Consider the following 26,556-nt stretch of genomic DNA (forward strand, 5'->3'; position numbering starts at 1 on the left):
CCGTGTCTTCCCTCTCACTCAATGGAGGCCGCTATCTCCTACACACACACACACACACACACCAGTAACACAGACCATCTGAGCCCTGGTTCAGGTTCGAGGCCTGGCTTGACCATTAACTAACTGTGTGACTTTGGAGAACTCCCAGGTCCCCATCTTTGGGCCTCAATTTTACTCCACAAAACATTTCTGTACAAAGAGGGGCTGGGATCTGAGTTCGCTGGGGTGCCTTCCATCCTGACCACGTCCCCATCCACAAGTAGCACCCGAGTGTGAAGCATAGAGAAGCAGCTAAGAGTTTGGTTACTTAAAAGTTTATTACGGGCAAAAGGTACTGGCTCGAGGACTCAAGCCAAAGGCAACTTCCCAAGGCCGAGGTTAGATAAGGAAAGGGAGGGATGCCCGAGCCTCAGCTGGGGCCAGCTCAGGGCTGGGGGTCAAGGCCAGAACACTGTCGTATTCTGCCCACTGAGTCCCAGCCAAGACAGGGGAGGCCCAAGGGGACCCAAGACCCTATGACCCAACCTGGGGAGGGGCAGGGAAAGGCACAGGTCAGGCCTCCCTCACCTCTGTGACAGGAATATAGGCACCATGGGGAGGTGCTCCTGACTCCCCCAAGACCAAGAAGGGGGCTCTTCCCTGGGGACATTCTGTGTCACAGAGAAGGTGTCCACCAGGACCATCTATCCCCAACCTGGGAGTGGCTCAGACTTGGACAAACACGGAGGCCTGCAGAGCGTGCGGGACCAGGTAGGGCGGGGCCGAGGGGGCAACGTCAGGGCCCGAGCTCATCCTTCCACTTCTGCAGCTTCTTGTCCATGGCCTGGAGTGTGGATTCATCCTGCACCAACACAGACGGGTCTGACCCTCTCCCCACACCCCCAGCGGGCCTTGGGAAGCTCGGGGAGCCCTTCCCTCCTCCAGCCCTGCCCTTTACCTTCACAAAACAGATGCGGATATAATGGTCAAAGTGCTTGCGATGGGGCGCACTGTAGAAGATGGAGACCGGGATGGCCCCCAAGCCCTGGAGAGGAGGGAACGCATGCTCAGCACAGCCCCACAGCCCGCAGGCCTCGGCGGGAAGCTTCCACGATGGGCGGGGGAAGGCCAGCTAGCTTCAGTGCAGCGCCCTCCAGTGCCGTGTCAACGTCGGAGGAAAAGAAACCCAGAGCATCATTCCAAGTCCCTCGTTGTGTACAGAGGGCAGATGGGGGCCGAGAGGGGGGACAATTATGTGGCAGGTCCGCGCAGAGCCAGAGAGGAAATGAACCTTAGAACCGTAGCTCTGAGCTGGATGGATCAGAGTTAATGGGCCAATGCCTCACTGAACAAAGGGAAGACCAAGGCCCTGAGAGAGCAGGAATTCTTGCCAGCCCACATGGTATCTTTGTGCAAATTAAAAATAGACTCCTTATTCCTTGAAATGGATGCAACCCTGTACCAGGGCTCCTCGCAGAGGCTGGGCTGGATTTTGGCCCATGAGCCCCTTGGTCGGGCACCCTTGAACAGTGCACAACCTGTAAAACCATATCCTAGGGGCTCCGGCAGAGGCCCAGCCTACCTTGTTCTTTATCATCCACTTGACGAAGCGGCTGTCGTACGGCTCATCTGTAGCGCCTGGCAAGTCAGGCATCTTGCTCTCTGCCGGACAGAGGCCATGCTGAGCCCTGGGCAGCCTCCAGCCCCCGGGACTCTGCCCAGCCTGGCCACTCCCACTCACTCAACTCCGAGATGTCCGTGATGAGGAAGTAGCTGCCCTGCGGGATGATGGGCCTCAGGCCCACGACCTGCAGGCTTCGCATCACGTGGTCGCGGCTGCGCTGTGAGGCCTGTTGAAACTGCACAAAGTAGCTGCTGGGTTGGCCAAAGTGCAGCTGCTCCCACTCGAAGCTCTCGGCTACTGCGGCCTAGGGGGATGGACGAGCAGTCAGGCGGGACCTGACCCTGGAGCCCTCCTCCCCCCACCGAGGGGTCCCCTGCCCCTCCTCACCTGGGCCTGCGTGGGACAGTGAAAGATAGAGTTCTGGTGTACAGTGTGCAGGTGCTTCAGGAGACGACCCGGGCCCAGCACCCAGCCCACCTGGACCAGGAGCACAGGTAGGGGCTGAGGTCCTTCAGGGCCTGGCCAAACCTGTTCTTAATTCCCAGGCCAGCCTCACCTGCCAAGGATCATAGCGGGGAGGGGTTACACCCACCCTCATCAACTCACCTTCCAGCCAGTGGCACTAAAGGTCTTGCCAGCGCTGCCAATGGTCAGGGTGCGATCCCACATGCCAGGAAGGCTGGCTGCCCAAAGTCAAAGAGAGTAGCTGCTGAGATGGGGGAGGGGCGTCAAAGGGCTGGGGGGGGGGTCCCCGTGGGCACTCAGGCTCTCAACACCCTCACTCCGTTCTGTGCTAAGTTATTTACAGGACTTATTTCAGCTCATCCTGACGGCAACCCTGGGAGGCAGGTGCCATTGTGTTTTCCTGTTCTCGGAGAGGTGAAGTCACTGCCCCAGGTCAACCACTTGTGTGGCTCCTCCCACCCCTCAGTCCCAATCACCAGGCCTCTGCTGACTCCCAGATTGGGCTCAACGTCCTGCCACAAGTGTCCAGGGGAATGGGGGCACCCTGGCTAGCTCGGCTCACCGATGCTGACGTGCTGATACCCGTCGTAGACCAGCCACTGGTAGACCTCATCGGCGATGCAGACCACGTCATGCTGTTGGCACAGGCTGGCCACCAGCTCCAGCTCTGCCCTGGAAAACACCTGTGGGGCCCGTCCCCAAACAGAGAGCCCTGCTCAGGGAGATGCAAGGATACAGCCAAACCCAGTGCTAAGGGCTTTTCTGCTCCATCCTACTGAATCCCCGTGTTGACCCTGCGAGGCCTGTGTGAGATCATAGAAAACACATGTATTGGTCTCTGCCCCCAGTTCCTGGCACAGAGCTCCTGAAACCCTTGTAAATTCCTAAGTGCCAAGAGCACTAGGAGCATCTTTTGCTCTAATGAGGTGACTCTGGGTGGGCTCCTGGATGGGGGCTGCTCACCAGAAAGGGCAAGCCATGATTAGAAGTTTGGAATTTTCAGCCCCGCCCCCCATCCTTCAGAGAGGGGAGAGGGGCTGGAAACGGAGACAATAATTGATCCCGCCTACGTGAGGAAGCCTCCAGAAAAATCCCAGTCGTACGAGCTTCCAGGTTGGTGAACAATCCACGTACTGAGCGGGTGACACACCCCAACTCCACAGGGACAGAAGCTCCTGTGCTCAGGACCCTCCCTGACCTCACCCTGTGTATCTCTTCATCAGGTTGTTCAGCTGTGTCTTTATCACCTAAGTGTTTCTCCGAGTTCTGTGAGCCGCTCTAGCAAATTAATTGAACCTGACGAGGGGGTTGCGGGAACCTCAGATTTATAGTCCCAGGTCAGAAGCACAGGTGACAACCTGGACAGCATCTGAAGTGGGCTGGGGGCAGCCTTTACCTGTGGGAGCTGACGCTATCTCCAGACAGACAGCGTCAGATTTGAATTGAGTTAAACTGTAGGACACCCAGCTGGTGTCACAGAATCGCTTGGCGTAGGGGGACCCCTCCCCCCATATCCGGCGTCAGAGCGTTGTGAGTGAGGAAGTAGTGTGAGAGAGAAGAAGAAACACAGGTGGAAGATGGACCATTCCTTTACATGGATTGGTTCTGTCATGTTCCCATTTTACAGATGAGAAAACCCTCCGAGAGTTGAAGTCACTGTCCCAGGGTCACAGGGAAGTAATGGGGGCACCCCTTGGTGGTGCTGGGCTCTGCCAGCCCAAACCCTGACGCCTTCCCCAGGGATTCCTGCCCTGTCCCTGGGACCCCTGGGAGACCTGGTCCTCTGAGCTCATTGCAGGTAGTCCTCCCACCTCACAGATGAAGAAACTGAGGCCCCGTGGCAGCACAGCAGTAACAGAGCAGGGACACCTCGTCTGCAGGGGTCTGCGGAAGGGGTGTCTCAGGTACCTTTCCTAGGGGGTTGCTGGGAGTGTTGAGGATTAGGGCTTTGGTGCGAGATGTGAACTTGCTGGCCAGCTCCACGGGGTCCAGCTGCCAGTCGCTGCAGGAATCCAGTTCCCCATCCCGAGTGGGGCTCTGCAAGAGGAGGTAGGGGGGGATGGCAGTATTCACCTCCCTGACATTCAGCACTAGGCATTTGTCCCCACCCTCTCTCCTCTGGGGCTCTGGACACCGCTCTCCCCATCCTGGAGGAACTGGCCTCCTTCACTTCCTTCCCCCCTTTCCCATCTCCCAGGGTCCAACGCAGCACACTCCTTGGACCCCGCTGCCCACCCAAGCCCCAACCATCATCCTCACCGGCTTCAGCGACACAAACACAGGGCGACCCCCCGCCATCAATGTCATGGGCTCATAACAGTCAAAAAACGGCTCAATGATGATGACCTGGTACAAAGGTCGGATCAGCTGGGGTCAGCACCTCTGTGACCCCTCACTCCCACCCAGCCCTAGCCTTGCCCACTTGCCTCATCTCCTTCATCCACCAGGGCCTGGAAGGCTGTGAACAGGGCCCCGTAGGCACCCACGGTCACCAGCACGTTCTTGCGCGGGTTTATCTCCTGTCCGAGAAGCTTCCCAAAGAAACTTGCCAGGATCCTCGTCAGTGGTGGGTAACCCTGCCAGCACAGCAGGGGTCAGCTGCCTGGCTCAGCCTGGCCCTCCCTCCTGCTCAGTGGCATCCAGCCAATTCTAGCACCTTCCAGAAGCAGGCCTGGGGGCAAAGTCAGCTCCTGTGGAGTGGGTTCTTTCATTTCTTCTGTCAGCGCTTGCCAGGGAGCCTGATCTGTGCCAGGCCCAGCGCCAGGGCTGGGACTTGGTGGAGAACCAGACAGGGTATGTGCCTTCCTGGGGCACAGTCCAGCGGAGCCCCAGCGTAGGAGCAGCTCCACACTTGAAACACCTCCCTTCAAGTTGAAGAAGCACATTCGTGCCATCTGATCCTCCCAGCAGCCTTGCTGGAGAAGTATTATTTGATCCCCACCATTTGACAGGTAGAAAAATAGAGACCCAGAGGAAAGGAAACAACTTGCCCAAGGTCATGCAGGAATAGGACTTTTGTTGCAGCTTTGGAAGCACCCTGCTTTGAGAGGAAGATTGGATCCATATGCCTGTTTGCTGAGGACACTTATAAAACACTCAAGGCCAAGCCAAGCAACCGAAACCTGAGGTCTAGAACCTAACTAAATCATTCACTAAACCAGATGCGACTACATAAAAATTAAAAATTTCTGTACAGCAAAATATACCATGAGCAAAGTGAAAAGACAAAAAAACACTGCAACATAAGAGAAAGAGGTAAGATATTTAATATATAAAGAGCTCTTACAAAGCAACAAGACAACGTAGACACCCAAATGAAAACATGGGGTAGGTCTTGAAAGAAAAAGTGCTGATTCCCAATAAGCAAATGAAAAGAACTTTCCTGCCAGCTCTGAGACTAGTCTGTTGGTAGGGATGTGAGTAAACCTTACTGGAGGGCAATTTGACAATATCCATTACGTTTCAATGCTTACAACGTTTGATTCCCCACTTTTACTTCTAGGGATTTATCTGAGAGAAACACACGTATGTGTGCAAAGACATACACACAGATATTCACTGTGGCATTGCTTATAATAGTGAGATATGCAAACCAGCCCATCAGTGCAGGACTGGTGACATAAATTACAGCACATGTAGGCAATGGAATACTATGCAGCCACGAAAAAGCATGAGGCTATTTCGACATGTTGTCCAGGACATATTATTTAGTGAATTCCGACAGGTAAACTTGTCCATGACATGCTGTTTAATGAGATAAACATGTTACAGAAGATTATTTATAGTATGAGTCCATTTGTATTAAAAAAATGCAAATCTCACGTGTGAGTACATGCGTGTGTGTGTGTGTGAGGAGGTATTTATATAGCATCTAGTAAAGTTAAAAGTTAAAAAGTCTAAACACTCTCGGCAAAGCAGCCAACTGCTGGCAGTGGTTATCCGTGGACGCTGGAACTGGAGGGAACTTCATCCAGGAAGTTCTCATGCATGCCAAAGTTTAAGAATGAGGCTCTCCTCCAAGGGGTGCCAAATATTTACTCTGACACTTTGCAGAAAGAGTTTGGATTTAGAGTCAAATCAATCAGCAGCTGTCTCTTAGGGCTCAGCTCAGGTGTCACCTCCTTCAAGAAACCTTCCCTGATCTCCCGGGTTTCATTCCCTCCTTCCTGCTCCCACAGATAACCCCATCCTCCTCCATCACAGTGTATCAACTGCCTTTGTTTTCTGCTTTTGTGTTGTTTTTCTGTCTGCCTTTCCCCAGACCATGAGCTGTCCCAGGGCCTGCAACACAGGGGACACTAAGTGAACACTGAACTATGGTCAGACTCAATTTCCTGGGCTCTGCCCCATGAACCCTGACACCCAGGAGGGCTTGTGCCCAGAAAGGCCTGCTCCTTCCTCCCCCCGGGCCTCCTAGAGGCTTGTGTCCAGGGGCCCCGGGAGGCATTGGGAGACTCACAAATGCCGTGGTGTACTGGTTGAGCATGAAGTCCCCGCTGACGGCGTGCTGAAAGGCCTCCACGGCGAAGGCTGGGGGTGGGAAGTCGGGAAAGCCTTGGCCCAAGTTCACAATATCGTCCTCACTGGACAGTTTGATAAACTCCACCCTGGGGAACAAATGGAGAGTTGGCCGGCCCACCCCTCCACCCCGACCTGGATTTCCACCTGTTTCCAGGACAAAGAGCAATGCACTGGGCTCATTCTAGAACAACTGGACAACTAGCATCTGCCCTGGCCTGAAGGTCTGTGGAGGCTCAGGACTTGTCCCACACTTTTTTTTTTTGAGGAAGATTAGCCCTGAGCTAACATCTGCATCTGCTGCCAATCCTCCTCTTTTTGCTGAGGAAGACTGGCCCTGAGCTCACATCCGTGCCCATCTTCCTCTACTTTACATGTGGGACACCTGCCACAGCATGGCTTGCCAAGCAGTGTCATGTCTGCACCCGGGATCCGAATTGGCGAACCCCGGGCCGCCGAAGCAGAATGTGCAAACTTAACCGCTGGACCACCAGGCCAGCCCCTGGTCCCACGCTTTGAGATTAGGTGGGCCAGGGACTGTGCCAATGACTTGTCTCAGCCCGGGGGCTTTCAAACTCTTGACCATGATCCATCATCTTTACATCCCAAACCCTGGAGAGCACAAACATGGAATCAGCATTATCCTTCTGGCGTGATCTGCAGTATTTCCAACCCTATCCTACGCTGTTTAGAAATACTTGTTGAGACCCTCTAAGTGGATTGCATGACCCCTTAATGCATTTGTCAACACCACAGTTTGAAATGCGTGCTCACATAACCTTCCAGTAGTCTCTGGGGCACGTCCTGTTCCTCAGTCACAATGGGAAGGGAGAAACTGAGGTTCGGGGTGACGTCCCAAGGGCTCCTGGTTAGTGCACGGCACAGCCAGCCTTTGATTCCGTCTGTCTGAAGCCAAGTTTATGCTCTTGACCTTTACCCTGGATAGAATGGGTCCCCACCAGCCCTGCCATCTGCCATCTCTGGCCCCCAACAATCTTTCTTCTGGCCCTGCCTGGTGGCCAATTCTTCAGGGAAACTGGGAGACAGGCTGAGACGCTGGATGAAGGGCTGGTATGTGCTGTGAGGTTGGTTGAGGGCAGAGGAGTCAGGCTGGGCTGAGTTGAATTTGCATAACAATAAATATCATTATATCTAAAATTGGTCATTTTCTCCCCAGAGCTTCACAATGTCTCTGAAGACACACAGCTGCTGAGGCTCAGAGAGGCCGGTGGCCTGCACAGAGTCACACAGCAGCTAACGGCACAGCCGAGGTAGAAAATCAGGTGGTGGATGTTTCATGGTGGTTGGGACAGGGGAGCCAGGCTCAAAGGCCCTAGAGAGACTGGCTGGCCTCTAGGTAGGGTCTCTAGGGTCCTGATCCTAAGGCCACCACCCTGGGGCCAGCAGGAACCTGGGATCTTCCTTTGCCCTGACTCTCACGGCCCTCATCCCTCCTGACACTCCCCTCCTGTCCCGTGCATTCCTCCCAGGCTTGGTCCCACTCTGCCCTGCCTCTGCATGAGACTTAGACTCCCCTGGCCTCGGTCTTCCCCTCTGCACAGTGGGGGTGAGGGGGTCGCATCTGCCGGGTCTGTGGGCCAGGACAGGTTCTTGCTGCCTCTCCCAGCCATCTCCTCGTCTCCCCACTCTGAGTTGGACTTTACCTTATCTGCAAAATGGGCCACAAGGCTGCCCAGCCTCTTCAGAGAGAGGACAGAGGATGGCAGCCTGCGGATCAGGACCCCGGAGGCCCAACCTATAGGGCAGCCGGATCCATAGGGCCTTTGGGCCTTGCTCCCTCTGTCCCAAAGCCCCAAAAGCCACGAGACATCAAAGGAGAAGATGGAGGTGGAAGATCTTTGCAAAACACAAGTGCTGTCCATGAGGAGAGTTTGAAAGAAAAAACGGTCCCATTTTTTGTAGAAACAAAGAGCAATATATTTTTTTTTTTGAGGAAGATTAACCCTAACTACTGCCAATCCTCCTCTTTTTGCTGAGGAAGACTGGCCCTGAGGTAACATCCGTGCCCATCTTCCTCTCCTTTATATGTGGGACGCCTACCACAGCATGGCTCTTGCCAAGCAGTGCCATGTCCACACCCAGGATCCGAACCGGCGAATCCTGGGCTGCTGAGAAGTAGAACGTGCGAACTCAACCACTGCGCCACCAGGCCGGACCAGCAATAATTTTTTTAAAGTGTAGAGGTGTCTATGTTCCTGGCCAAAGGCGGGGGGAGTGGGAAGATCATTAAATCTTTCTTATGCATCTTCCCACTGCGTCTACTGTGTCACTAGTAACAACGGGCACGTATGCCTTCTGTGTTTGGAACAAGTCAATGAAGGAAAGACGGTAACCTCTGCAAAGGTCTGGGAGGAGCTGCATGTATCTCACCTTCTTAGCTTACTGAGCTCACCCTACTCTGTACTGAGTGTGGAAGAGAATCACCCCTGGAAAGCCCTCAGCCTGGTGCCTGGGTACTGGCTATGGCTGTCATACAGCATTTCACCTTATCCTCCCAAGGCCCTTCAATTGAAATCGAATTATCTCCATTGCGCAGCTGGGGGGCCAAGGCTCAGAGCAGGTGCCTTTTCAGCCCCAGCGCCACAGCCAAGCAGGGTGAAGCTGAGGTTCGGACTGAAGCCTGTTGTTTCGGGTCTCGCCTCTCCCGCCCTGTGGCTGCAGGGCTCTGGCTGCAGCTCTCACAGTCCAAGTACTGCAGCTGCTCCGGGTACCACTGAGTCCCTGCAAACCCAAGGACCGCCAGCCCCTTCCCGCCCCTGCACCCAAGGGGACAGCCAGGCACCTCCCCAGCCCTGCCCGCCTCACCAGGGGTTGTAGTCAATCCCGTCCAGCCTTCGAGCCTGCAGCCTTTTCGCCATGGTGAGCTGGAGACAGAGCAGTGGAAAGTCAGAGTGGGAGGGGCAGCAGCCTCACTGGCCCTGGGAGACGGCTGTTTTCTGACTGCAGCCTCAAGCTGTCCACTCGCAGGGAGGAGGCGGCCCTCAGCGCTCCCCAGGTAGCAGGGCAGCCTCGAGCCTGCCTCCCCAGAACCTGTCCCTGCTCCCTGAGCCCCCGTCCCCACCAAGCCCCTGCACCTGTCCCTGCCGGCCCCCGCACCTGCTCCTCCTCATTCACCAGCCTTGACTTGCCCATCTGCCAGCGCGGGCTCCACATGTCCTGACATGCACAGCCCGGATTCAGTGGGGTTAAAGTTTGACCCAGGACGGGCTGGAGGCTGAGGAGGAGGAGAGGGAGGAAGGAGGATGTGGGGGAGCGGGGGAGAGATCCTAGCAACAGTGACAGCAGCAGCTTCCCTTTATAGAGGTCTGGCTAAGCTCTTCCATTTACTTCTCAGAACACTCTGATGGGCCCATTTTATAGAGGAGAAAATCGAAGGGGGAGGGAGGGGAGTGATGTGTTCAAGGTCACCCAGCAAATACACTCAGACTCAGGCCTGAGACAAGGCACATTCTGACTCAGGGAAAGGGGATCCTTGCTCAGTCCTGGGGGGCTCAGGGGCCCTCCTCCAAGCTGGCCCCTCCCCTCCTCTATGTTCCTTCTAGGCCAGCTTTCCCCTCATCAACAGGTGCGCAGACACTGGCCAGGCCTGACGGCTGCCAAACTCGGGTCCTAAGCCCGCCTTGGCTGGGTGACATTGGACAGGTGACTTTGCTCCTCCTGGCCTCAGTCTCCCCATCAGTACAATAGGTGCACGGACTTCCCGTCCCTGGGAGCTCCGCTCCTGCAGGCGGGTGGGTCTCAGACGGCTGGCAGAGGGTGGGGCCCGGGCTCTGGTGTTCTCCTCAGCCGCCTGCTGTGGCTAACACTGAGCCCTTCCTGCTTCTCATGCTCTTGCTAGGTTCCCACAGCACCCCTCTCAGAGGTGCTCTGATGATCCCGATCTGAAGATGAAGACACGGAGGCTCAGAGAGGTTCAGGGACCTGCCCAAGGTCGGAGGAGGAGCTGGACAGGACCCTGGTCATGGGGGCGGCAACACAGGCCTGGGGACTGTCTGTATATGGGCCAGGTTCTTCCATAGCCTAGGGGTCCTGCTCATGTGAGCGCTGCGCAGAGCCCAGCCGGGGGCCTGGCACCTAGTGGGCGCACTGCCAACATTGCCAGCCCTGTCCCTTCACTGGATCCCTGACAGGATCACCAGGCCTGGCACTCATTACACGTTGAAATAGTTTTTTTTCTTTTTTATAAGATTGGCACCTGAGCTAACAACTGTTGCCAATCTTTTTTGTTTTTTTCTGCTTTTTTTCTCCCCAAAGCCCCCTAGTACATAGCTGTATATTTTAGTTGTGGGTCCTTCTAGTGTGGCATGTGGGACACCACCTCAACATGGCCTGATGAGCAGTGCTAGGTCCGCACCCAGGATCCAAACCAGTGAAACCCTGGGCCGCCAAAGCAGAGCACATGAACTTAACCCCTCGGCCACGGGGCTGGCCCCCAAGATGCTTTAAAATGAGGGTGATCTCTGCCAGGGAGAATCACGTTATCCCCAAAATGTGAGTTAACGGTGATTACCTTTGGTTGTTTGGTTAACAAATATTTTTTCTTCTCTATAATTTTCTTATTTTCCAAGTTTTCTAAAATAAACGTTTTAGTTTCATGATTAAAAAATGTGGGAGAGGGGCTGGCCTTAGCAACTCACTGGTTAAGTTCGGCACACTCCACTGCTTCCTGGGCGTGGACCTATGCCACTCATCAGTGGCCATGCTGTGGTGGTGACCCACATGCAAAAAAGAGAATAGCACAGATGTTAGCTCAGGGCAAATCTTCCTCAGCAAAAAAAAAAAAAAAAAAAAAGTGGGAGAAAATCACATTTTAGGAGAATATTTATCAATGTGATATACTGATATCAATAAAATAGGCTACAAAATAGTGTGTACAGTATGATTATATTTTAATCATAAAAATATACCCTGATATACATAATTTTTTCTACGACCATATATGAATAGGAAAAAAAAGTCTGGAAGGAAATATATCTAAAATGTTAAGTTCTCTCTGAGTGGTGGAATTATAGGTGATTTAGCTGCATGTGTGTGCTTCTCTATGTTTCCAAGTTTTTTGGACAGAGACCACACCCATATTTGATCGATTCTGATACATGCATTCTTTCGCATTGTCCTTTCTCTGAATTCAGACGTGTCTTACGATGTATAGCATGAGTTTCACTGGCATCTCCTTCCCTTACTAGTTCATAAAATAACAGTGCATTTACAAGTGACGGCATCACGGATTCAAAGACGTAAGGAATTACTTTCGAATTGCGGATGCATGATATTAAAAGAAAAATAAAGTGAACATGAGCTGGGGCAGTGAGGGGAGGTGGGGGATAGAAGTGAAGTGAGGGAAGTTTGAGGAGGGTGGGGTGGGGAAGGAGTAGAGGGGTGCAGAGGCACAGAGAGAGGCAGAACAAAGGAGGCAAACAGAGTTGAAAGTGTTTAGGAAGGAGATACAAATAATGCGGGAACTCCAGAACCTTGGGGTGCTCAAAGAAGTGACCTTCAAATACGTGCCATGGAGAAGTGAGGAAACAGTGCCTGTTCCTGGGCTTATGCATAATGTATTCATTCAGTCACCATTTATTGAGTACAAACTGTGTAGCGAACACTGGGCTGGGCACAGGGGATGGTGGGGAGGCAGCAGCACCAAGTCGACTACTCAGATGCAAGAATGCAAGTTCTAGACTAGAGGCAAGGGCAAGGTAGGGGCCACACCCAGGCTGCAGTCAGGGAAGGCTTCCTGGAAGAGAAGGCTCATGCACAGCTTTGAAGCCAGGACCAAGCCAGATCCCAGGAGCCCCAGGTTGTGCAGGGGGCAGAGCAGCTGGGGTTAGAACACTTACAGTCTGGTGAAAGCACTGGGTGAGGGAAGCTCCAGTCTTCTTTCCCCGGAGGGGCCCCACCAGGTGCAAACAGATGGCTGCCACATTCTTGAACATGCCTCCCAAAGCCACGGGCACTGACAACTCCTCCTCCACAGGGAAAGGAGAAGGGAAGAGAATGTCCCGGCCAGAGAATGGCTCTGAGTCCAGGACCTGGGTCCCAGACACAGCAATCATAACAACCACAACAAGGGCTAATATTTATTGCGTGGTCACTGTGCACCAGGCATGGCCACAAGTGCTTTGTTGTAGGATTATCCCTCAGTCCTCAAAAACCCCCTGAGACCCCCTCCCCCACCAGCAACCAGAGTGACCTTTTCAAAACGTACATCACCTCTAATGAAAAAAATCATCCAGATGAAGATCCTGGATGGCCCCTCGCATCACAGAGAGAGTTGACCCTACGCCATGTTCTGACTCTGAAAACATACACACCACCTGCAAATTATTCCTGTGCTAAAACCAAATCTAAATCACATCGTGATCATGCCTCTGAGTTACCAAAATACAAGGGACAGAAGAACATGTTAAATGACACCACGCAGATGCAATCAACAAATTCAGAATGATGGAAAGTCTATAGAATAAATGACCCTGTTTCTTCAACAAATAAAGGGAAAGGGGAAAAAATGTCCAGGGCACTAGATTAAAAGAACTTAGACATATATAAAAAACTGAATGCCTTGAAAAAGAATAAAAATGTTGGAGGACCCACTGTGCAACTTCAAAGCTTACCAAAAAGCTACAGGCACTGAGAAGGTGTGGTAGCAACATAAGGACAGACATATAAGTCAATGGAACAGAACTGAGAATCCAGAAATAAACTCTCTCACATTTATAGTCAATTGCTATTTAACAAAGGTGCCAAGAAAATTCAATGAGGAAAGAACAGTTTTTTCAACAACTGGTGCTGGGACAACTGGGTATCCACACAAAAAAGAATGAATTTGGACCCCTACCTCACACCATACACAAAAATTAACTCCAAGTGGATCACAGACCTAAATAGAAGAGCTAAAACTTTATATAAAACTCCTGGAAGAAAACCGGAGTAAATCTTGGTGACCTTGAGCTAGGAGATACAACACCAAAAGCACAAGAAACAAAAGAAAAAATAGATATACTGAACTTCATCAGAACTGACAACTTTTGCTTTTCAAAGGATACCATCAAGAAAGCGAAAAGACAACCCGTGGTATGGGAGAAAATATTTGCAAATCATAAATCTGAATTTCTCCAAAGAAGATATATAAATGGCTAATAAGCACATGAAAAGATACTCAACCTCATTAGTTATTGGGGAAATGCCTTATCAAGATACCACTTCAGAGCCCGCCCTGATGGCCAAGCAGCTAAAGTTTGGCGTGCTCCACTTCGGTGGCCCGGGTTTGGTTCCCAGCACATGGAACTACACCACTCATCTGTCAGTAGCCATGCTGTGGCGGCAGCTCACACAGAAGAACCAGAAGAACTTACACATGCAACCACAAGAAGTACATATGCAACTATGTCCTGGGGCTTTGGGGGCGGGGGGAGAAAAAAGAGGAAGACTGGCAACAGATGTTAGCTTAGGGTGAATCTTCCCATACAAAAAAAAAAAAAAAGATACTACTTCATATCCATTAGGATGCTGTAACAAATAAGATGGATAATTATAAGTGTTTTGAGGATGTTGAGAAATTGGAACTTTTTTTCTCTTTTTGCTGAGGAAGATTGCCCTGAGCTAACATCTGTGGCAATCTTCCTCTATTTTATGTAGGATGCCTCCACAGTGTGGCTTGACAAGTGATGCTAGGTCTGCACCTGGGATCTGAACCTGTGAACCCCGGGCCACTGAAGTGGAGCATGCAAACTTAATCACTATGCCACCGTGCTGGCCCCCAATCTTCCTCTTTTTTTGCTTGAGGAAGGTTAGCCCTGAGCTAACATCCACACCAATCTTCCTCTATTTTTTTGTGGGACACCTCCACAGCATGGCTCATGAGTGGAGTAAGTCTGCGCCTGGGATTCGAACCCACGAACCCTGGGCAGCTGATGTAGAGTGTTTGGAACTTTAACCACTTGGCAACCAGGCAGGGCTCGAGAGACTAGAACTCTTGTATGTTCTTTCTGGAAAAGTAAAATGGTGTAGCTGGTGTGGAAAACAGTCTAGAAGTTCCTCAAAATGTTAAACATAGAGTCAGTCTATGACCCAGCAATTTCCCTCCTTAGCATATACATAAGAGAAATGAAAACATATGTCCACACAAAAACTTGTCTGTGAATGTTCATAGCAGCATTATTCCTAAAAGCCCCAAAGTGGAAACAATCTACCTGTCTACCAGTTGATGGACATCACTTGACAAACGAAATGTGACAAATCCATACAGTGGAACGTCGTTCAACAGTAAGAGGGTAGGAAGCACTGATCCATGCCACAACTTGGATGAACCTTGAGAACATACGCTAAGTAAAAGAAGCAAGGCACAAAAGATCATGAGTGTATGATGCCATTTATATGAAACAGGCAGGTCCGTAGAGGCTTAATAGTGATCGCCTTGGGCTGGGAGTGGGTGTCGAGGGGTGGGAATGCGGAATGACTGCTAATGGGTGCAGAGCATCTTTTTGGTGTGATGAAACTGTTTTAGAACTAGATTGTGGTGATGGCTGCATAAATGTGAATACACTAAAAACCACCGAATGGTACACTTTAAATGGTTGAATTATACGGCGGATGTATTATTATATCCCAATAAAGCTGTTTTTAACAATTCCCAAGCTTTGGGGGAAAAAAAGGCAGTGCCCTTGTGGTGGCCATGGGAATGTGTCGCTCTGACTGCCAGGAGCCTAACGGACGGACGGAGGGGACGGCTGCGCTCAGAAACCCAACCCCAGTCCTCAGCACTGAGGCCAGGCTCTCACGGGCTGCTCCAGCCAGTGCCTGAGGGACTCTCCAAGACGCTCAGTGGCTTTGCCGGAACTTTCTGAGAACGGCACCTCAGTCTGAGACTTCTCCTTCCAGCCTTTCTTCCTCCCTTCTCTCCTCCAAGGGGGTCAGAGCACAGCCCTCAAAAAGGAGTGGGTGTTGGAGGTTGGGGTGGGGGGCGTTCTAGATTCAGAGACTAAAGGGTCACAATAAGCAAAGGCAGCATGTGAGTCTTAACTGGATTCTGGACTGGCGATGACAACAACAACAATGAAAGCCCACAAAACACAGTTTTGGGACAACTGGAGAAATCTGAATGTGGCCTGCATATCAGGTGACACAACAGACTCAATGGCCAACTTCTCTGGTGCGACAATGTGGGCGGGTTACATAGGGGACGGTGTTCTCAGGAGGCACATGCTCAAGTACTCAGAGGGGAAGTGTCAGGATGTCTGCAACTTGCTTTCAAAAGATTTAGCCAAGAAGACATTTCTCTACAAAGGCAGGGCAGGGAAGACAGAGACATGGGCAAATGGGGTGAAATGTTACCTAGTGGTGAATCCGGGGGGTAGGCACACACGCGGCCACTGTCTGGTTCTTTCGCCTTTCCTGTATGTCCAGCTTTTTCAATAAGCCGAGAGGGAAAAGAGGCAACGTCCAGACCTCGTCTGGGATAGTGATGCAAAGACGCGCGATTCTGACTGGTGCTGCCCTCAGTATAAGTCTCTGCTTTAGGGAGCTGCACCTATGACAAACACTGAACTAAAAGACGCTAAGGTGGGGCCGGCCCGGTGGCGCAGCGGTTAAGTGTGCACGTTCTGCTTTGGCGGCCCGGTGTTTGCTGGTTCAGATCCTGGGTGCAGACATGGCACTGCTTGGCAAGCCGTGCTGTGGCAGGCATCCCACATAGAAAGTAGAGGAAGATGGGCACGGATGTGAGCTCAGGGCCAGTCTTCCTCAATAAAAAGAGGAGGATTGGCGGTAGATGTTAGCTCAGGGCTAACATTCCTCAAAAAAAAAAAAAAAGTCGCTAAGGTGCTTATTTTCTTGTCAGGCTCTTAAGGAAGGTTTGTAAAGTTTGGTAACTGACTGAGTAAGAAGGGTTACAGGAGAGGGAGGAACAAGCTGAGAGAGAGAGAGAGAGACAGCAAGCACGCACACAGTGGGCATTGTGGGTGGAGAAAACCCCACCACTGCTCTGAGGAACCAGAGGAAAAGCGCTGCTTGGTGGGCTCCATTGTGGCCCCACAAACGGGAGGGGCAGGTCTGATGGGACAGACGTCAACAGTGACCGGGCATCCTACGATAGGAAGGGATCATTAACTTTTTAGGTGTGCTAATGGTATTGGGGATTTCTTTCTTCCTTTTTAATAGTCCTTATATTTTAGAGATATATCCTGAAGTATTTATGACATAATATCTGAGATTTGCTTCAAAATAATCCAGAACGATCCAGATGGAGGAGGTAGAATGAAGATGGGCCATGAATGGAGACTGGAGGGTCAGGATGCTCGACTCTCACCTGTTTATATTTGGAATGTTCCATCCTCATGAGATGGAAGTCAGAGCCACAACATGGAAGGAGCCCGAGCCCCTCGTGATGGAGGAAACTTCCCCCCCTCTGGAGTTAGTTGAGAAGAAAGCAAGTGAGAGAGAGAGTTAGATCTTGTTTAAGCTACTGTTATCTTGGTTTCTCTTTCATTCACAGCAAACCAGGCCTGACTGATAAACCCTGTCAGTGCCCTCAGCCACAAGCCACCAGGAGCACAGCTGTGACTGAAAAAGTGCAGCGAGGGCAAGCGCACACAGGGAGCCATGGCACGTCTCAGTAAGAGGGTGCTAGAACGTACAGGGTTAGGACTTGGCGGGGAGTGATTTGGGGGAGGTTCTATAGCAGCCAGCATCAGCAATCTTTTTCCGTACAGGGCCAGAGTAAAACGTCAGGCTTTGTAGGACATACAGCCTCTTTCACAGCTTCTCAACTCTGCCGCTGTAGCAGGAAGGTAGCCTTCGCGTGTAAACAGATGAGCGTGTTTGTGTTCCAACAACCCTGCATTTACAAACACCAGGGGCAGACTGGATTTGCACCGAGGGTGCCCCCTGGAGTTTTTAACTCTCAGATCTGTTCACACCGAGCTTCCAGCACATTGTCAGCCTCAGTTTAGGGTTCCTACTCCCTCGCTGGTCCCTGCGGAGGTTTCTGCTCCTGCGGGTTGTGATTCTCTGAATCTGCCTGTCTGTCTCTCCAGTTCCAGGGGCAGCGGTTTGCCCTGTGACCTCACTTCTCTGATGGAACCAGGAAGAGGGCAATTTCTCAGTTTGTTCAGCTTTTCACTTGTAAGGACAGACTGACGACTTCCAAGCTCCAGACACGCAGGGCTGGAAACCGAAGTCCAATAGAACCTACCTATTCACAAGATTTCATAACTATCAGTATAATGCTCTAATGTCATTATAGAGGAGAAATAAAGGAAAGTAATGTATAACCCAATAATGTATATTTTAGTATGTAAATGCTCAGGCTCGCCCACACTAGAAGATTCCATGAAGTAGTGAGCTGCTGGCACCTGCTTCTAAGAAATAAGTTCAGTGTGCCTGGGGCAGCCCCCTGGCCGAGTCCTTCTAAACCCCCTCCCAACCCAGCCTCTTCAATGTCCTTCAAAGCATTTCAGAGCTCTGGAAATTAGCAACCTGCCAAAAGGCGGGGCACTTCCTCCTCTGTTCTTCAATCGCCAGCCTCTCCCCAGAATGTTCCCTGGCACAGGGCTGAGACTACGGTGGGGACCAGGCCCACAGGGCCCCGCCATAGGGGCTCACAGTGTCACGGGGGCGAGAGACATCCCACAAGCACTGTCTCCTTCATTCATCCAGCAAGTACTTCCTGACAAGTGCTAAGAGTGTGTTATGGCTTGAACTGGGCCCTCCAAGAGGACGTGTTAAAGTCCTGACCTCTAGTACCTGTGAAGGTGACCTTATTCGGAAAGAGGATCTTTGTAGACGTAACCAATTTAAAATGAAGTCACAGTGGATTCGGGTGGACCTTAGTCCAGTATGACCTGTGTCCTTCTAAGAAGAGGAGAAGAGACACAGACACATAGGGAGAATGCCGTGTGAAGACAGAGGCAGAGAGAGTGATGTGTCCGTAAGCCAAGGAAGACCGTGGGCTGCTGGCACCCCTAAGGCTAAGAGAAAGGCAGGGGACAGATTCTCCTCCAGCGCCTTCAGAGACAGCATGGCCCTGCCGACACCTTGACTTTGGACTTCTAGCCTCCAGAACTGGAAGCCTCTAGAACTGTTGTTAAAACCACCCAGACTGTGGAAGAGAGCTGGGAGAGTCCAGGTGCTGGGGAGTCAGCTGGCCAGAGTTCACCCTCTGTTTTCTTAGAATTGAGAGCCAGCTCCCGGCGGGGCCGTGCAGGAAGTACTCCTTGATCCCTGTGGCTAAGAACCAGAGCTGGAGCAACAAAGAGTAGTGTGATCATTACCCGAGGAGGGACATTCCATGCTGTGTCATCAGGGGGAGGGGAGGGTGTGCTTTGGCCTCACTCAGTCAAGGGACACAAGGCCCAAGGCCAGGCCTGAGCCCAGCGCTGGTCACAGTCCACACCCCGTGCCTGCTGTGTGTTCTAGGCGGACCAGCCATGGGGGGACTTGCCTGGGATTGAGGGGTTTCTTGGGATATGGGACTTTCAGTAATAAAACTGGGACCATCCTGGGCAAATGGGACACTTGGTCCCCTTAGATTGGCCAAATGCAGGGCTGGCTGCTCCTGTCCTGTACCTGATGTCCTGCCAACTCCTCCAGATGGACTTAATCCTAGAGGGACCCCTGCACCCCCCACCACCTCCTGATCACTTGGTTCAAAATCTCCAGAGGCCTGGTAGGCTGACCCTCTCTCTGACACCGTCACCCACATCACTCCATGTCTATCAATTCTGTCCTTTCTCTGAAAGTGATTACACCTCCTGTGCCCCACATCATGCCTTTATCATCTCACCAGATTACAGTGGTAGGAACGACATTACCACTAATATTATATAGCCGTAATTATACCACTAATAAATAGACCTGATTGCTCTAATTTGTTGAGTGCTTGCTCTGTACCAGGCACTGTGATAAGGACTATACATATGTCATTGGACCCTTTCAACAATCCTGGAAAGTAGGTGCTATCCTCACCCCCATTAATAATGTGGGGGATCAGAATCAGTCACCCCAAAATGTGTCTCTTTGGCTTGATTATTATTATTGGTATTATTATTTTTTTTTTGGTGAGGAAGATTAGCCCTGAGCTAACATCTGCGCAAATCTTCCTCTATTTTTTTTCGCAGATGGGTCGCCACCTCAGCATGGCTGACAAGTGGTGGAGGTGTGCGCCTGGGATCCAAATCTGGGGTGCTGAAGCAGAGAACACCAAACTCAACCACTACACCACGGGGCCAGCCTCTGGATTGATTATTTTTAAGAACAAAAGATGCTGTAAGAAACTTTGACCTTCCCCCTAATTGCCTAAAAAAATTTTAGAAGGCCTGTTCCAGGAAGGAGCCAATATCACAAGGTAACATTGTCTATAGCCAGCCCAGTAAACATTTGTTTATCAAACATTTGCTTTGCCATCTCTATGTAAATTGCCTTCCTCCTCTGTGAAGCCCTAAGCCACTCGCCCCAAAATCCTCCTTTGTCTTTAGCTGAAGATGGTATTTAAGGGGGCCACTTTGGCCATTCTGGCAAGTCACTCAGTTTTCCTGGGTCTCTCCCATGTATGCATGTTATAGAGCTTTGTTTGATTTTCTCCTGTTATTCTGTCAATTTAAGTTGTAGACCAGCCAGAAGGACCTAGAGGGTAGAGGCAGTCTTCTGCCCCTACATAGGCAAGGACATTCGTAATAACGATCTGATAACAGCTGACAATCCTGTGGAGCTCCTGGAGGTCAGGGGAGGGTCTGCACCACCCGGTGCCCTGCATGGGGCAGAAACTCACACGGGAAAACATCCCCGCTGTGGCCCTCTCCCCTCCTGTGCCACAACCTCAGCCCCTCACCCTCTCTGGGCACTGCCAGATCTTGGGAAAGCTGGTGCCTTGGGGCTGGAGGTGGCCTGGCTCCCCAGAGGGCAAGGAGAGCCTGTGTTGGACAAGGATACGCTGAACGAGTCTTGAGGCTGGGGCTGAGGCTGGAAACCAGATTGGGCTTTCCCCTCAGGGGGCTGCCAGGGCAGGGGCTGGTGAGTGCTCCCTGGGCGAGTCTGTAGGCACAGGAGTGGGCATTACACTGCACCCTCCATGGGGCAGGTCTGTCCTGCCAAACTCTTGGTACCCACGCAGGACCAGGCCCCAAGCAGACCCCCAGGAGTGGATTAGAACACAGGCTTTGGAGTCACACAACTACATGCTTTGCTGTCTGTAAGAGGCATGATGACCAGCCAGTGACAGGCTTTGAAAGAAGTGCTGTGATTGGTCACTGACCATTAGGCACACCTCTCATTTCCATAGCGATTTGTGGACTGAAGAGCTAGCAAGCAGCAAAGCCCATGCGTTATGCAATTACAGATAGTGAATACTTAGAACATGGCAACTCACATTTGAACCGTGTTGTCGAGGGTCTGGCGTTACTTAAATCGAGGTGCCTAAAACTCGTTCACATCAGAAGCGTGCAAAGCAAGGACTGTTGATGATGTGCGTGTTTGTGCATAAGGATGTTTCTAGGGCCATCACTAAATTATTAACGGTGGCTTTCTCTGGGATTGGGATGGGGTCTTATAAACTTCTAGACAGCTTGACTTTTTTTCTTTTTAAATGAGCCTGTGAAGCTCTGAAATCAGACGGACCTCAGACTGAAGCCATTTACTTACTTGCTGTGCGACTTCTGGCAAATTACTAAACCTTTCTGAGAACCATTTCTGAAATGAGAATAATGACAGTAGCTGCCTCATAGGGTTGTACTGAGAATCAGGGAGTAACACAAGAAAATCACTTAGCGTGGTGCCTGGCAAAGAGTGCGTGTCCGGCAAATGTCATCATTATTCTTGTTACGACTTACAAATCAGTTTACAAAGAGGTACCGCCGTGCAGGCAGGTCCAGCGCTGTGGCGAGGGGAGCAGAAACGCACCAGGTGACCTTTAGGACACCTTCCAGTGCAGCTTCCCAAGCATCTAAGATCTCAGGATTCCTTGCTGCCAGGTTGGGGGCCAGTAACCTGTGGTCCGTGTCCTCCCCCAGCACACGCCTCCTTCAGCCTGGGCAGCTACTGGCTACCTTCTTGGCCAGAAGGCACCATGACCCGTTACCAGCAAATGGATGACCCTAGGGAAATGCCGCAGTAACCAATACTCTGGTGGCTGACATCAGCTGCATCTCCTATTGCAGTGGCCTTGCCAAGCAGCCTGTCTTGATACCGGATAAAGTCCAGACCCTCCTTAGCCTTGTCAGCAGCTTCCATATGCTCTCCTCTTTCAAATGGACAAATCCTTTGCTTCTGAATAGATGTTGCCCACCTTTGCTCAACTTGTGCCCCTGCCTGGCATGTCCTCCAATCCGATCCCCTGGCAGGGCCTAGCCCCAGCCGTCCCTCCTCTCTGAAGCCTTCTGTGTCCATGTGGGCCCTCCTCTGAACTTGGAGAGCACCCACCATGTGCCCGACCCTTGTGGTAAATTCTCTCATTTTCCCCTCTCATCTTCTCTAATCTTCCACGATCACTAGGAAGGTATGCTCATTCCTATTTTTCTCAAGAGGAGAAAGAACAAAGCTCACTCAGCTGAGACGGCCTGAGCTGGGACTCAACCCTGGTTCGTCTGTTTCCAAAGTCAAAACTCTTTCCCCCCAAATCCCTCTCTCAGGAGGTGGGTGCTGCTGCCTCCCGGGGGACAGGAGCCATGCCTTGCCCCGCTTCCACCCCACATGGCAGCTTGCAAGGGCAGGCAAGGTGACCTCGGCTTTGCAAGCTGGCCCCACGTCACCTAAGTCAATTCTATGCAATGAGGATTCTTGGTTTCAGTGAATCTCAATAGGGGCACACTTGGTATTTGGGGTGAGTCGGTTGTTTATTGGGCAGATCTGTCCAGCGCCTTGAAGGATGTTTAGCATCCCTGGGCTCAAAATGTCAGGAGCCCCCCAGTTTCTGAAAAAACACAAACCACACCACCTCTGGAGAAGGGGCCTGGGGAGCAGGTACGACGTGTGCGCAAAACCAGTGTGTCACATGAACAACCACAGAAGATGAAGGCTCAGACTTGGATAACGTGGTCCCAGCTGTACTCTGAATTAGCTATGGGACCTTGGTCATGCCGTACCATAGCCTCTCCAGGCTCAGCTTCCACATCTATACAATGGGGAGAATAATGATAATGCAATCACGCACAGGAACATCTAGCACAGGTCCCAGCTCACAGTAAACTGTCAATTACAAGAAGCTATTAACATCTAAACCGGTAAGGTTTTCCATAAACATTAGTTAACCGAGCATACCGACAAAGTCTCTCGCTGGATAATGAATTCTGACTTTTTTTTAGCTCTAAAAACAGTGTCCCTGGGGCCGGCCCGGTGGCGCAGCGGTTAAGTGCTCACGTGCGCTTTGGTGGCCTGGGGTTTGCTGGTTTGGATCCCAGGTGCGGACATGGCACCACTTGGCAAGCCATGCTGTGGTAGGCATTCCACATATAAAGTAGAGGAGGATGGGCATGGATGTGAGCTCAGAGCCAGTCTTCCTCAGCAAAAAGGGGAGGATTGGTAGTAGTTAGCTCAGGGCTAATCTTCCTCAAAAAAAAAAAATCATACAGACTTAATAAAATATTTTTTAAAAAACACAAAAAACAGTGTCCCTATAAGACAACTGTTTGGTGAAAACTTGTCAAGTCAATGGTTCTGCCGCAAGAGAGGTGACAGCCTGTCTGGGGAGATCTAACAAGCACACTGACTTATACACAGTTCCAGAAGAGAGAGAAATGACTTCTGGAGCCTTGACTGCACATTCTGGGGCCAGGGGGGTTGGTGGCGAACCCTGAGTGACACAGACAGTAGGTAGACCACTCTTTATCCCTCCTGGCACGGGATCCAGATCCAAACTCAAAATCTCACTCTTCAGAGCAGTTTTACATACGGAGGGGAAAAATATATATATTATATAATAAATAAACACATAAATATGTATATTTAATGCCTGGCAGGAAAAGTAGGGAGATCACATCAGTTTTACAGATGGAGAAACTGAGGCTCAGAGTGGGGGAATGACTTGAAGTCAGAGTCCTGGAAAAGCACAGAGGGACCGCAGCTGTGAATCCACAGCTCATACCACTGTCTGGGAATGAAGAAGTGGGATGACTGTCTTGGAAATTTTTCAGGGAGCTGGCAGTGCCATCCGGGAGTGGGATGTGGCCCGGTGACTGTTAGGGCAGGAGAGACGTGACTCCTCTCCCGCTGCAGCTGGTGTGACTTTGGCCTGCTGGCTATAGAAGGTGGCGGGTAATCAGTGTGAAGGACTTCCTCATGGCTATTAACTCCCCTGTGTTCTTCTGTCACCTCCACCTGGATTATAAAATTAGGGAGTCCTACCCTTTGGAGATGCATGAGCTTAAGTGTGGGGTACAGGGTGGGAAGCCACAGATGTTGCCACATGGAGGCTTTCTCCAGGAGGGAAGAGCGATTCACACAGAAACCAGAATGAACGTTTCTAACCTGCAGAGTCTCTGATCATGTCAGGAACCTTCAGGTATGAGTGCGTCTCTGCTCGAGTCTCCAGCCTCATCATTTCCCCTTCCGGACATCCTATGCATCTCTCAGTCACAGATTAAAAGTCACTTCCTTTGAGAAGTCCTCCCTGACTGCCCCTGGGCCGAGCCAGGCGCTCCCTCCTCCATGCTTCCAAGGCCTCAGCTTCTGTCTACTGCAGGCCCATGACAGATGCTAACTGCTGGGTAGTCTGCCGCCCTCACTAGACTCCAAGGACAGGAACTGTGTGTCTGTCCTGTTTCCACCTGATGCTCAGCCTCTGGCAGTTCACTCAGCACATTGTACGTCCCCCAAAGCATTAGTGCTGATGATCCCGGGAGGCTGAGGAGTCGGGGAGCAAGGCCTTGTGGAGACCCCCTTTGGGCAACTTTCTTTACTTTTTAAAGATCGGCGCCGGAGCTAACATCTGTTGCCAATCTTTTTTTTCTCTTCTTCTCCCCAAAGCCCCCCAGTGCATAGTTGTATATTCCAGTTGTAGGTCATTCTGGTTGCCCTATGTGGGACGCCTCCTCAGCATGGCCTGATGAGCAATGCCATGTCTGTGCCCAGGATCCAAACGGGAAAAACCCTGGGCCACTGAAGCAGAGCGTGTGAACTTAACCACTCAGCCACAGGGGTGGCCCCTGGACAACTTTGTTAACCTCTCTCTGCTTCACTCACTCATCTGTAAAACTGGGCTCATCTGAGTGTAAAACACAAAGTGGGACACATGGGAGCCCTCGGGTCAGCTACTATGGTCATGGCTGTTAGGTGTACAGGCCAGGACACGGAATTCAGGGAGGGCTGTGCCAGGTCCACAGTCTCAAAGTTGGAAAGGGGCCGCCCTGGATTCCAGTCTGGACTCTGGCCTCCAATGTTTGCCTCTCTTCATTCTACACTTCAGGTTGTCTCCTGTTTGTTGCACATATTCAGTCAGTAAACAGTTAATAAACAGTTACCGGAAGCCTGCTGTGTTCCAGGCCCCAAGCTTGGTACTTGGATAACTAAAAAGCTTCTCAGTGGGGAGTGGGATAAGTGAGAACGTGGGCATTAGTGTGAAATCCTCCAGGGCTCCAATTCCAGCTTCTCCACTTCCTGGCTATGTGATATTACTAAGGTCCCTAATCTCAGAGCCTGTTTCCTCCTCTAAAAACAGGGAAAAATAAGACCCCCTGACGGGAGAGCTGAAACCAAGCACTGGCTCAACACTTGATGGATGGGATTATCTTCATCATCCTATTTTTAAAATAACCAATCTGTGCACAAGGTAGCAAATTCTTCCCCCTTGCCCAGGTACCCAGGACCCCAGTTCTCCTAACCGACGCCACCACAGTTAACTTCTTGCGCATCGTAGAAGCCGGCGGGTGCGCACACCGGCAGACATCCACACCCCACACACCTTCTGTTACACAAACCGTAGCGCCAATCAACACTGTTCTTTTTGTCCCTTCCTTTTCTCCTCTAAGTTATCTTGGAAGGCGTCCTATATGAGTACATGTTGAACACGTTTCGTTTTAGTGGCTGCACAGTATGTCACTGTATGGGTTATTTTTTAACGTAGCTGCCGTTACTATTACCAGTCTGGGAACTGAGAGGACTCAGGATCCACAGAGCTGTAGAGCTGGAGTACGGGACGGGGTTCCAGCCCAGGCTCTGCCCAGAATTCGCCCAGTTCCCTTGGGCTCCATCTTCCCCACCAGTACGATCGCGGGCGGTTGGGGGCGAGGGATGTGGGTGCAGAGAGGACCAGCCTGGCAGGTCCCAGTGTCCGAGTGAGGGTCAGCGAGAAGCGCACGCAATTTATTCTCACCAGCTGCTCCCGCTGGGTCAACATTTCGGCACAGCTATTTCGCTATACCAGAAGCATCAAAAGCCGAATGGACTCTGGTATAATCGAGCTCGGAACCGGCTACCAGGCCCTCCAGCCGCAGCACCCGACCTCGGGGCAGCAACAGTTAAGCACCAGCTACTCACCTCCGCCTCGCTCGCTTCACTCCTCGTCCCCAAGAGCGCCCTGAAGGTTACAGCCGTCCGTGGCCCTTTAAGAAGGTCGAGCCCGGGCTCAGCTACTTCCGCCCCAAAGCAACATGGCGCCAGCACGGTACGGAGGGGTGTGGACGCGAAGAGAGCCCCCCTCAAAAAGATGGCGACGCCCTGGCCGCCGCGTTCGCGCCCGGCGGTGACGTCACTTCCTGGGCGGAGGAGGCTGAGTGGTGCAGTGAGGGACAAACAAAAGGAGGCGCCGGAGGGGCGCAGCGGCCGGCCGCGGGACGAAGCGGCAAGGGCCGGGTGCTGCCAGCTGGGCGGCCGGGTGCGGCGGGCTCAGGTGAGTGGGTGGGGTGGGGAAAAGGGCGCGAGCTGTCATCTCTTGAAACCCACTCCTACACGTCCCTGGCCAGCTGCCCGGCCCCAGGCGCTGGGCAGCTCGGGCTCTGCCCGGAGCCAGCTCCCTGGGGGCTTCCCGC

General features: G+C 51.8%; 2 protein-coding genes across 16 annotated transcripts in view; one reads left to right on the forward strand and one right to left on the reverse strand.

The window, feature by feature from the left end:
- Positions 1 to 298: 298 nt before the first annotated feature.
- Positions 299 to 26,205, reverse strand: KYAT1 (kynurenine aminotransferase 1). Of its 13 annotated transcripts, none has more exons than XM_070596824.1 (15): positions 26,066 to 26,148; positions 12,818 to 12,902; positions 12,445 to 12,573; positions 9,413 to 9,471; positions 6,528 to 6,675; positions 4,495 to 4,644; positions 4,328 to 4,414; positions 3,977 to 4,105; positions 2,631 to 2,751; positions 2,210 to 2,286; positions 1,991 to 2,080; positions 1,721 to 1,907; positions 1,562 to 1,641; positions 938 to 1,024; positions 299 to 841 (listed from the first exon to the last, which is right to left on the reverse strand). In XM_070596824.1, exons 3-15 carry the CDS (start codon positions 12,538 to 12,540, stop codon positions 776 to 778), a joined length of 1,377 nt encoding a protein of 458 aa, XP_070452925.1. In that variant the 5' UTR covers positions 12,541 to 12,573; positions 12,818 to 12,902; positions 26,066 to 26,148; the 3' UTR covers positions 299 to 775. The 13 variants fall into 13 exon arrangements, with proteins under 13 accessions (XP_070452925.1, XP_008518250.2, XP_008518251.2 ...); XM_008520028.2 differs by having other exon boundaries at positions 12,813 to 12,902; positions 26,066 to 26,111; XM_008520029.2 differs by lacking the exon at positions 12,818 to 12,902 and having other exon boundaries at positions 26,066 to 26,199.
- A 51-nt stretch (positions 26,206 to 26,256) lies between these two features.
- The window catches only part of LRRC8A (leucine rich repeat containing 8 VRAC subunit A), a 28,203-nt gene continuing 27,903 nt past the window's right edge, over positions 26,257 to 26,556 (forward strand). Inside the window, exon 1 of one of the 3 annotated variants that reach the window (XM_008520024.2) lies at positions 26,257 to 26,417. The gene's annotated coding sequence lies outside the window, so the exon portion shown is untranslated. The remainder of the gene's footprint in view (positions 26,418 to 26,556) is intronic. The other 2 variants (XM_008520026.2, XM_008520025.2) reach the window with 2 other exon arrangements.

The sequence above is a fragment of the Equus przewalskii genome, chromosome 26, assembly GCF_037783145.1.
Source record: "Equus przewalskii isolate Varuska chromosome 26, EquPr2, whole genome shotgun sequence".
Classification (NCBI taxonomy): Eukaryota; Metazoa; Chordata; class Mammalia; order Perissodactyla; family Equidae; genus Equus; species Equus przewalskii.

Bases quoted from the DNA above. Each gene is read 5' to 3' on its own strand.
- KYAT1 (XM_008520028.2), bottom strand. From the start codon at position 12,836: ATGATTTTTTTCATTAGAGGTGAT. The intron at 12,574-12,812 runs GTACGTTTTGAA...TTCCCTGTGGAG, and splicing joins TTTTTTTCATTAGAGGTGAT to GAGGAGTTGTCAGTGCCCGT. The intron at 6,676-9,412 runs GTGAGGCGGGCA...TTTGTTCCCCAG, and splicing joins GGGATTGACTACAACCCCTG to GGTGGAGTTTATCAAACTGT.